The sequence below is a fragment of the Lactuca saligna genome, chromosome 8 (genome assembly GCF_052625555.1).
Source record: "Lactuca saligna cultivar CGN05327 chromosome 8, ASM5262555v1, whole genome shotgun sequence".
NCBI lineage: Eukaryota > Viridiplantae > Streptophyta > Magnoliopsida > Asterales > Asteraceae > Lactuca > Lactuca saligna.
This window is the reverse complement of record NC_136424.1, coordinates 99,838,154-99,850,308: the sequence shown is the minus strand read 5'-3', so window position 1 is coordinate 99,850,308 and position 12,155 is coordinate 99,838,154. Positions and strand designations below refer to the sequence as shown.

General features: G+C 34.4%; 1 protein-coding gene across 1 annotated transcript; it reads right to left on the bottom strand.

Moving 5' to 3' along the window:
- Positions 1-9,434: 9,434 nt before the first annotated feature.
- On the bottom strand, positions 9,435-10,711 carry LOC145012583 (putative WRKY transcription factor 17). Its single transcript, XM_078971381.1, has 3 exons — positions 10,084-10,711; positions 9,872-10,000; positions 9,435-9,782 (listed from the first exon to the last, which is right to left on the bottom strand). Exons 1-3 carry the CDS (start codon positions 10,620-10,622, stop codon positions 9,611-9,613), a joined length of 840 nt encoding a protein of 279 aa, XP_078827507.1. The 5' UTR covers positions 10,623-10,711; the 3' UTR covers positions 9,435-9,610.
- Positions 10,712-12,155: the final 1,444 nt, after the last annotated feature.

The window sequence follows — 12,155 nt, the reverse complement described above, 5'->3', positions numbered from 1 at the left end:
CGTTGGTTATAGAAGGAGGTTCGATGACGTATCAATTTCTGGTTTCGACTCCAACGAATTATCCGGTGTAGGCGGTCAAAGTCAAGTCGATTATGGATGCACACGACATATGGAAGACGATCGAACCAATGGCGTTAGGTGAAGCATCGGATCAAAATAATTCAAAACAAGCTCTTGTCCTTTTATTTCAAGCGATACCCGAAGACGTGGTGGTTCAAATGGCGAGTTACACTAAACCAAAGAAAGTTTGGGATGGGCTGAAAACACGATATTTGGGAGTGGATCGGGTAAGAACGGATCGGTTTACAATGTTAAAGAGAGAGCTTGAAAGTTTGTGAATGAAGGAGGGTGAAACGGTCGATGATTTTTTGACAAAATTATCCGGTTTAGCTTCAAAAGCAAGGAGTCTTGGTTATGAGCTTGAAGAATGTGATTTGGTAAAAAGGTTACTAGATTCAATGCCTAAGTCGTTTCTTCAAATCTTGGCTTCAATAGAGCAATGTTTTGAGTTGGATTCAATGTAATTCGATGAAGCAGTTGGTAGATTGAAGGCATACGATGAGCGTATAAGAGGAACCAAGAAAGTGGAGGACACTCAAGGTGGGTTGTTGTTGTCTAGTGAGGAAAAACCACATGTTTGTAAGCATTGTGGCAATGGACGTTCAAATCGGGATGACTTTGGACGTAACTGGGAAGAGGTCGGGGATTCGGGAGAAGTCAAGATGGTAATGAACGTGTCCGGGATAAAATTCATGTTAGATGTTACAAATGTGGTGAGCTTGGTCACTATAAAAACGAGTGTCCTAAATGGAAAAAAGAAGAAATGGGTGCAACCGAAGAGGAACCGATATTGTTTTGAATGACGAGTGGCTCATATGACAAATCCAATTAAGGGGGTGATTGTTAGGTTAATTGGATATTAAATCAAGGGAATTTTAGGAAAGTTCCATATTTAAGTTTTATTTTATTGTTTTAGAGTTTGATAAGGTTTCTATTTTATTGAATTCATCTTTTAGCTTTAGAGTTTGAGTATATTTCTATTTCTTTAGTATACAAGTAGGAGCATGTGACATTTTCTTTTAATGCAATTTTCAGTTCTTCTTTTGTTTTAACTTTGAGAGCAAGTAATCTTCTCATATTGTGTTCACTGTTTCGTTTCTTCCTTCATACAAGAAATTGTTTTAGTTAGTTTCTTACACAATTTAACCCTATCATTAGATTTGGGGTTTAAACGCAAACCCTAGGCTCGAATTCTAAAAATAATGGTATATTTATACCTCAAATCACTAGTGGAGATCTCAAATATGGATTGCTTCATTTTCTTCTTCAATTTGAAACCCTATATCTTCAATTTATCTTCAAAATTTCCTTAGAGCTTAATATTCTCTCTCAATTGTGTTCTTCATCACAATGATAGAGATAGATACACTTAACTAGCTCATATCCTTCATCACTTGGCATAGTTGGTCCTTCCCTTTTTCTATTTTCTTGAAAAATGACACCTTTTTAACCAACTATCTTATAGAAATTCATTTTTTTTACACTTTGGACCCAAATATACTTCGTTCTATCTATTTTGTTATTGACTATGTCAACACCAGTCATTGGGTTTGCAAGTTGGCAAAACTAGTCCCTCAACCTGCTTTTCTAATAAGTCCAAACACTTATTTTATTTTAAATCTAATCATTTATATTTTAAAAATTATTGAAATTTATCTTATAGTTTGTTAATTTATATATAATTTAATATTTTCATTTAATTTATTTCTAAAGTTTTATTTCTTCACTAAAATAGGCAAAACTCTTATGCCCGAGTTAAGGATGTCACAATGTCAAAGGGGTGAATGATGTTAATATGAGTTTTTCATATGAAACTTTTTATTAATAGAAAACTTTGATTATCAAGATTTCTATTTAACTTAGGTACCACTGATGTATATAACATTGATGGGCCACATAAAAGTGAGCAATGCTGTTAGATAGGGCCTGCATATTTTGTTGATGAATCAACAAATGATTTTCAGAATTTGATGATTTTGACTGATGATGTAAACTGATATTCAAAGGGAAAAAAAGTGGAAAACTATGAATATATATCATCATATATGATGAAACTAAATCTAAAAGTTATAATCCAAAGCCTAAAAATTTGATAAAGGACAATACAAGGTTTTAGCTTTAGTTTTGAAGAAAATAAAATTATTTTTCTAGGAAATGTCTCATCTATTACCATTGTCTTATAGCAATTAGAACATAACTTTCTACTTACATTCATACTAAAGTTGAGGGTGTAGCCTTTCTTTTACCAATCTATGTTCCTCGCAGATTCCATGGACAACATTAACCACATCTTACCCCTTGCCTTCGGAGTAGGGAAAATAAAAAGTGAGAAATCATAGATATGATTTTTTTTATCAAGGCTAAAGGAATGTTTAGTGATATAAAGAGTTTATAGATCATATCCAATATGGAAAATCAATTGTTGTGACCATAAAAATTATGTTCCTAAATTCATATCACAACCTTTTCTTGTCGACATTTCCTCATGAATTTTCCCATGAAGATTAAAAATAAATTCTAGAATTTGTATTTTAGGAATCTTGCAAGGCATACAGAAGGTATGATTTTCAAGTCATTTTGCTAGATTACGTCATACAGTTCACGCTCAACGTACATGGCTACACAATAGTGGTCACGAAAAATAGGAAAGGATGTGCTTTCTTGGGTTTCATTATAGTATAATGACATCTGACAATGTAGATTCCATCAATGTGTTATCAAGGAGTTAAAGATAACTACTAATTACAACCCTTACATAGTTTTTCCATTACATGATGCAATAATAGTATTTTTTCAATGCCATATAATAGAAGGTAAAGATTTAAACATATACACATACAACTATATTATAAAATTATATGACAAAATATGATGGTTTCCCTTGTCTCATAACTTCAAAAAAAGCCAATTACCAAATAAGATGAAAGGGTAATTGAAATGAGGGTGAGAAAGTGTGCACGGTGGAGGGTATACTCGGTCGAAACAATACATGAAATGCATGAATATAAGAAGAACAATATTGTTAACCTACAATAGAAGAATTATACATGTATGAAGAAATTGCATTGTTTTGTTATACCATTTGTTCGTGCGATAACAACTTTCAAATACCTAGGATTTACATGTTGTTATAAAATTATTGAGACTTACTTCACAATGGAGGTGTATTAAGCTACATACATATGTCGTGTATCCTATGTCGGATCCTGCTGAATACAAATTCCTAGATGAAGTGATCAAAGTTTTACCATTTCTAATGGACAAAAACAAACTTGAGACCTACAAAACCATAATTGTGTTCCATCTAAAAAGGGAGGATTCGATGATTACCTATCCATCTCAATAGAAGGGCCAAAATGGCTTACCTATCCATCTCAATTATCAGTTAACCCAACGAAGTCAGGGCCATCAAATAAGAGTACATGTAAATATAAGGTGGATGTTAGTCAATAATGTAGCAAACAATATCATCATTTTAATTTAAATAACTTGTAGAATTATATGTTTATTGAACATAATATTATTTGGCGTTCACAAACTTAATAATGTCATGTTATTCGGTTAAATATGTATTGTACTTCACGACTCACACATTTTGTTGATCATATAAAGAAGTAACACAACAAATGAATATGACAACATATATAACAAAATATATCTTCTTAGTTTAATCAAATGAAAAAACCACCCTAAACACCAAACGCTTAAACCCTAATGGACTCCAATAAACTCAATAGTGTTAATTCCTTCACCGTGAAACAAATGTGTATGAAACCATGACAACAAAACTTAACCCTAAACCTTAGTGATATTTCCTGCAAATTTATTGAGGTATTGGGATAACAATATGTAAAAATCATCATTGATGCTATGACTTTTTTAGATCCCTTCTTGGTATACGACACATATTTTTAAATCCTTACGACTTCAATTTCAAGTACATTGGATCAATAAAATGAAAGATAAAATGACCAATATTTTGTAACAAGTATGTTTCCATGAAAAATATAAGTAATTCCAAACTTCGAAGAATACTTCCTGAATTGATATTTCAACTTTAAAAAAACACACCACCTGACGCTTTCAGCATCATGAAGCTTAAAAAATGAACAATAATGAGTAACGTTTTTTGTGTAAAAATGAAAAGATGCAGAAATAATCATGTGCCCAAAATCAAAAATCCAAATAACAAGTCCAGAATAAATATTTATGAGTCTGAAATAATGCATTTCATCCTAAATCTAACAAGCAAGTAAAAAACATACAAAAACATATGTATATTAGATACATCTTCATAAAAGTTTAGAGATTTTATTTTCGAGAACTTTTTCTAAATAAAACTACTCATAAGTGTTCATATAAAAGTGGGAGAAAAAAGAGGATTTTATTTTCTAGAGATGTTTTTGTAGGATCGATGGGGTTAACAACATACAATAAATGAAACTGAAGAATAAGAAAGTCTCAAAATAATAAATCAAAAATAAATTTCGATGAAGTTTTCAAAAATAACTTTTTCTCTCACCAACAAAGATTCCAAGAAGTCGTCGTATACAATAAACCCTAAAACATTTATATATACAAGAAAGTATAAACTGTCTATGGAAACCCTTACATATTACGGGTTCAAAACAAACTATACATATATGAGATCCTAATCAATAAGATTTTTGATCTGTTGTAGCACCTGGTTCCTGGTACGTATTCCTTGTAACTAATATTTCTTAAATAATGCATTTTGTCTTGGACTCGGCGAGTTGAAGGACCAACTCGCTGAGTAGAAACGGGATGAGACACGGGGTCTAAGCTTTGGACTCGGCGAGTAGGCCCTGTTTGGGCAAAAAAACCTAACCAGAGTGTTTGCACCCTATTTAAACACTCTAACTCGGCCTCCCTTGTCCCTAACACTTCCAGAATAGCTGTAGAGCGAAACCCTTGTCCCCTTTTTGTCCTTGTGAGTGATTTTGGCCTTGTGAAGGAAGTTTGAAGCTTAAGAGAAGAATAAGGAGGTGGAAGAGTGCAAGGAGGGGATGTAGATCCGACATCTACCCTACAAGAGGCTTCCATTCAAGTAGAAAAGTCCCTACCTTGATCACTATTTCATTAGATCCCCCTTTTGTCCCTAATTGGTGGTTTTCAAGCCCTAAAACACCAAACTCCATGTGTTTGTGCTCTATGATCCGAAAGGACTTCAGATCTAGACCTTATAGACGTATTAGAAGTATAAAGTCTATGTGGTTGAAGTGATTGAGGTCCCTATTGAGTGTATGACCTCATAAAGAGCTTGGAGTTGCCTTTTGGAGCTTATAGGGCCATGCATGCACGTAAAGTTTGCAAATTTACGTGATAAGCATGCCCTAGGAACATAGATCTATGGTTTGGAAGCGTTGCATGTCTCAGATTTGGTCTGTATAGGAAGTGGGTCGAAGGGACTCGGAGAGTCCCAAAGTGGAACTCGACGAGTTCTATGAAGATGGTCTTAGACTCGGCGAGTCCTATGAAGATTGCCTGGAACTCGACGAGTTGTTCTTCAAACTCGGCGAGTCATATGAAATGTTACTGAGTAAGAGGGGTTTAGGTGTTGAAGGTCCAACCCTTCGTATCTGCACACGGAATTAGCAATTTAACGTGTAGCAATAGTCCCAAAAACTCATATTATCATAAAGGATGTTTTGGTGAGGATTTGGAAGCGAGTAGGAGATATACTCGTGTGGACTCAGCGAGTTGTTCTTGGACTCGGTGAGTCGGATCGCGAGCCGGTTCTATCGTCCCAAGTAGTGAGTTAAGGGTGACTCAGTGAGTGGGAAGAGGGACTTGTCGAGTAGGACCGGGTTAGTAGGAGAAGGACTCGATGAGTCCAATCAACTGGAAGTTGACTTTGACCAAGGAGTTGACCTTGGACCAGGGGTGGGTCAGTCATCTGACCTAAGGGTATTTATGAGTGGCTAATCTATGTTTATGATTTATAGCCAGAGGATTACCGGTTCAGCAGTCAGGCGCTTAGCAAGCAGACTTTCAGCAGCTACTTTTCGAGGTGAGTTACCTTCCAGTAGCAGTGGGTCTACGGCCACAATGTCGGCCCACCAATAGGAATTTTATGATTAAATGATTGTCTCTGTGATATTCATCTAGGGTTGCTACTACCTGTGATATGTTTATGTGCTAGAATGATATGATGCTATGTGCTAGTGACAGTAGGGGAGATAGTCCCCAGATTACCGGTTGATAGGGCCGAAGGGACAGTCATGCCCAGCCATGCTAGATAAATTATGTGATATGTGTTATGTGGTAGTAAGGGGGTGAAATAGTCCCCAGTATCCGGTCGAAAGGACCAAAGGGAGACCAGCACCCAGATATGCTAATCAATATCCGGTCGAGAGGACCGAAAGGGAGATCAGTACCCAGATATGCTAGTCAGTGCCCGGTCGAGAGGACCGAAGGGGTAGGTCGGGCACCCAGATATGCCTGACAATATATGTATGATATGTGGTTATATGGTATGTGGTACAATGGGGGAACTCACTAAGCTTCGTGTTTACGGTTTACAGTTTTGTATTCAGGTACCTCTTCATCGAAAGGGAAGGAGCTGGCGCAGTAGCGGCACATCATACACGCACATTGTTTTCCGCACCATGAGTCATTCTGAGATTTTGTACTCTGATATTTCATTGTTTTCGTATTTCGGTTTTCAGACATGATGTATGTTATGAAATGGTTTGATCAGACAATGTTTTATTTACAAATGTTTTCTAAAGTATTGATTTAAAAACCGAAATTTTTTGACGTGAAATTTGGATTGTTACATCTGTAAACCGTGGGACAAAAGAAATCTTCACGCTAACGCTAATGAAGACCAGACAACGTATTTGACGTTGATAGATGATCAACGTGAATTAGGTTTGACACGTCAGATTACAAGGTTTGAGCTTACAGTTTTTATGAAAATGAAATAGTTACACTTTATATACTACCTTAATTAAGTGGTCACTTCAATAGACACATAAAAGTTAGGTTATATATATATATATATATATATATATATATATATATATATATATATATATATATATATATATATATATATATATATATATATATGGATGCGTTCCTAGCCACTCATCTTGGAGATCAAAAATAAAATAAAAGTTATAAATTTCAAAATAAACGGAAAAGTCCGAAAACTCTTTTTCTGAATATTAGTTTCGTTATTTAATTTATCCAAATTAAAAAAAAAACAAATAAAAAAATTAAAAAAAGTTACCATTTTTTTCCCGAAATATAAGTAAAGTATTCTGATAGAATAGTACATTGTAAATAATCAAATCGAATTTTTATAATGTTAGAATATTATAATATTCTATTAAAATTGGTAGATATATTAAAATATTTTAATATTCTATTTGAATTGTTAAATTTGATAGAATATTCTAGTATTTTATTAGATTTTTTTTTAATATTTATAGTATAATATTTTTTTAGAATATTCTAACATTATAAAAGTTCGATTTTAATATTTACAGTATAATAGTATTCTATTACAAATATTTCACGTATATTTTGAAAATAAAACGGTAATTATTTTATTTTATTTTATTTTTTTGAATAAAATAAATGCAGAAAATAATATTTAAATTTTTTTAAAAAAGTTTTCATTTAGTTTGCATTTTAAAAATATTTTTATCTCCAAAATGAATGGCTGGAATTGCATCCTCATGTCCCACAAAATATAATGATTTCATCTGAACTTAACCTTTTATATATATATATATATATATATATATATATATATATATATATATATATATATATATATATATATATATATATATATATATATATATATATATTAGAAACAAATAGGGTTTGTAGTGGAGATGTGGATACCAACTTGGATCGTGTGAACACTTTCTGAACTGATATATCTATCCTATGTCTGGGTTACAAGAAATTCAGCCTAGGATAATCCAAGAGGAAACTTACGATTCTAGGCACACAAATCGTAAGTCAAATTGCTAGAAAGATTTTGTAAGTGTTTGGAGAAATACAAGAGCTAATTTACGTGTATCTCTTCTAAAAGAAAGAGTCGTTTATATATAGTAAATGAGATTAGGGTTGAGCCATCATGAGTTCCTTTGGAGCAAGTCAGGGTAATCCGGATTGTAATGAGGATTTAGGGTTTCCAAAACTAATGAGTTTCGTTAGTTTTACCATAATTACCCTCAAGAATCTGAATTTCCCATTATGTTCTCATATGTAAAATTCGTTAGTTTCGTTAGATTTACCATAATCATCCTCAAGACCCCGCTAAAGGGACGTTGCCCCTTTAGAAACCCCGGACCCAGGGGCGTTGCCCCCGGACCTCCGACTTGTCATTGAACCGGCTGCTAATTCGATCTTATACATGTGTGCACCCTATACAAACATCGTACGTATATTAGAGTACACACTATATATACACGTAAATGGTTTGCAAGGAGAGTTTTACTATTTATATATATATTAGATTGCTATTTTTCAAATCAAAATTAAAATTATATCACATTACAATCTTTCTTATAAAATGTACAAGATTCAAAATAACCTTCTCTTTGATATAAAGATTTTTCCTTTGTGGATATCATATTTTTGTATTTACATATTTTCTCTTAAGAAATTTTGATATAATACAATTTTAAAGTTAAATTATTGTTATTTTATAAGTTTTGATTTTAGTTCTTTGTTATATTTTAAAGTTCCGTCTTTAGTCTCTTATATTTTCTTTTATAGTTTTTATTTTTATAATTTTCTTTAAAATACATTTTCAACTCTAATGTTTGTTACCTTCCTCGGTACATTGTTTGGTTCGAAATTTTAGTTTGATATTTTTTGGTCCACTTGATATGATATAGTCATCCCATGTTAGATGTCGACTATTGATATTTATAAATCGCATTCTATATAAAAATTGCAAAAAAAAAAAAAACCTAATACATATTTTCTGATAAACTTTTTTTTATAGTTTTTTGTTTTTATTAATTACAAAGTCTTCTTTCCTACACAAGAAGTCATACCACTTTATAACATATACAAAAATAGATTATATTTATTTTAGGGTTTACCTAAGATGATATTAGTCAAGAGGCTTGGTGAGTTTGTCAAAAAGCTTGGCTGATGTGGAACACCATTTGTCAATAAATAAACAAATTAAAAAAAAAACTTAAATTTCTCCATCCCCACCGAGACGTTAACCAACCACTCATTTGTAAGCACATAAAACCAAATTCACATGTCCTTTTTTATTTATTGTATGTGGAACCCCATTTATTGTTTTTTTAATGTCAATTTTGACTTTGGATACCTTGGAATAAAACTTTAACCCAAAATCGACGACAAAGAAATAAAGTCTCTAAACCATTTCACATTCATATTCGAGGAGCATCTTTTTTCAACCTTTTCTCATATACAAATCACATCCACCATTAAAATAACCAAAAAATAAAGTCCTTTCATTGCCTGCTACAATTGACTACTGAAAATTTGCGCCAAGTGCCCGGGGCCCACTCTGTCCCCTAATTCACTTTGACTGTATCACTACGCCGGTCAAACCTGTCAGGATCGGCGACGGATCGTGATGGTGAATGTGCTCTCCGTCGTAAGTTACGAGAAGCATCTTTGAATCATCTAAAGCTAACTCAACGCTCTTTCTCGCCGGACATCCTTTTCCGGTGTTGCATTTGTAATAAACTCTGCGCATTTCAAAGGAATTCAAATCAAGATCTATAGATTTATAATGTAAATTGTGCTTAATTAATCGAAGTGATTTGTAATCAATTACCTAGGATAACGTGATCCATCGACACTCTTCTCGCCGTATTTCTTCCACGAGAAATCATCGGCCGGTATGCTTGTGACCTTAGATCCGGTAATCGGAACCCTTCTTATTTCACGTTTTGATGAGGTTTTCCTGAGGAGATAGTGTAAACGAAATTAGTCGACGGAACTGAGGCTTACGATAATGATTAGATTTAGAAATATGTTGTTAAATACCTTCTTTTGCAACAGTGACAACCACTGCGGGAAACGGAGTGGTGTTTTGTACCAGATCCTTGCAATGAAACTGAAGGACGGTCGGCGCGGCATCTTTTCCGGTGAGACGACGGAAGTGGAGGTTTCCGAGACGAAAACGCCGGCGCGGGAGCTACTATACCTAAACAACCAAACTGTTTACCGTTTGAAACAGTGGCTTCTTCTCCTAAGGCCAACGGAGATACCAAAGAAGACGAGTTTGTTGACCTAGACGACGACGACGTCGTCATATCCGTTACGGACTTACCAAAACACCACTCATTTGACGCTTCCGTTGACCGGATAAAAGCCGGCGCCGATTGCGTGGACGTAGATGGACCGTGTGAATCAGAGGAAGACGATGACGATGATGGCCCGCGACGGAAACGAGCGTGACCCGTCCGTTTCAAGGCTGAGACGGCTTGATTGAAATTTGAAGAGACAGCGAAGTCGTGATTGGTTAACTGGAACATGCGATTGAGGTGTTCTAGGGTTTGAACTCCGACTAAATCGACAGCCATGACTGTATATTGTTAAGAACTTAGAGGTGCGAGATGAGAGATGGAAGATGGGAAGTGTTTATGGAGATTGAAAAAAGAAATGGGGGTGGGAGAGGGGGTTTATAAAATAAGGAAAGTAGGAGTCAAAGGAGATGATCAGATGGGTTTGACTTCTGGGGATTCCATTAAAATACGACAAACGAGTAGACGCTACTCATCAATAAAGTCCAACAAAAACCGAATATATTAATATATTATCAATAATAAATGGAAGTTTAATTTAAAAAATAAAAAATAAAAAATAAATTACAGTTCTTTTCACTGTAGTTGGTAATTGTTTTATCTTTTATCCGAGTTTTAAAAAGTCGTTGATTTTTATCGCGTATGTCATGGGTTATATATATATATAGAGGGTTAGGTTCATATGAGACCACCTATATTTTGTGAGACCGTGAGATATATTTTTTTATTTTTTTTAGATAATTCATATTCCGAAAATAATATTTAAAAAAAGAATTTATTGATTTTTCCATTTATTTTGCATTTTAAAATTATTTTTAGAATATGTACAGTGTAATATTCTATTTAGAATATATCACGTATTTTTTAAAAAAAAATAGAATTTATTTTTATTTATTTTTTAGACAAAATTGCAAAAATGGTCCCTGTGGTATGCATTTTTTTGAGGTTTTAGTCAAAACCTCGACTTTTTTGGATTGGTGGTCCTTTTGACCATGTTTGCTTGTGGTTTTGGTCCCTCGGAAAACTGAAAAGACTAAAATGCCCTTTCTGATATATTTTTTGTATTTTTTTGTTTAATTTAAAAGAAAAAGAAAATAAATAACTAATTTGGTCTCTCTCTCTCTCTCTCACACACACACACACACATAACACTAAACCCAAATATCCAGCTACTGCTATAGCAAATCTCGATCCCTCCAGTTCGTATCTCATCGGCCGAAGGAAAAGACCGACCAACTTGACACCGACCACCACCTCCCTCCGCCCTCTTCTGTCGAGTCACTCCAGCAATCACCGATGCCACTTTTTCCCTCCTTTGTCTTCGCCGGTAGAAGACCAAACAAAAGCATCAGAGGCTACCGGAGCTCCTCCCTCCGCCACTCACTGCCTCTTTCCCATCGAGAAACACCACCACTACCAACGATGGTGTTGCTGTTGCTGGGACCACCATGAAACCACCTCCCTCCTTGTCTTTTTCTGTTGATCGGAGCAACCCATTGGTAATCGTATTGCTTTTTTGAGAGATGAAGACTGGTAGAGAGACTGGGACAAATCAATTGAAACTTATCCTCCTTCAATCACCCGAACTTGTCGGAAAATAAAATGATTATGGATAATCGATTGAAGCTTCTCTATTATTTCTCAATCATAATCATCAAACCATTTTAATCCACATCTGCAATGTCTGTATTTACCCAAAATTAGAATCGTATCTCTCTGTCGATCAAACGCCTCAAATCTCTAACATTTTTCTTCAATTTCACCTCGCCGGCTGTCGACCTCCTTCTTCCAACTTAAGCCGCTGCTAATATC

Excerpts from the sequence above, each read along its gene's own strand:
- LOC145012583 (XM_078971381.1), bottom strand. The coding sequence starts at position 10,622 with ATGGCTGTCGATTTAGTCGGAGTTCAAACCCTAGAACACCTCAATCGC. Across the intron at positions 10,001-10,083 it reads TGTCACTGTTGCAAAAGAAG|GAAAACCTCATCAAAACGTG; the intron begins GTATTTAACAAC and ends CTATCTCCTCAG. Across the intron at positions 9,783-9,871 it reads GATGGATCACGTTATCCTAG|AGTTTATTACAAATGCAACA; the intron begins GTAATTGATTAC and ends TGAAATGCGCAG.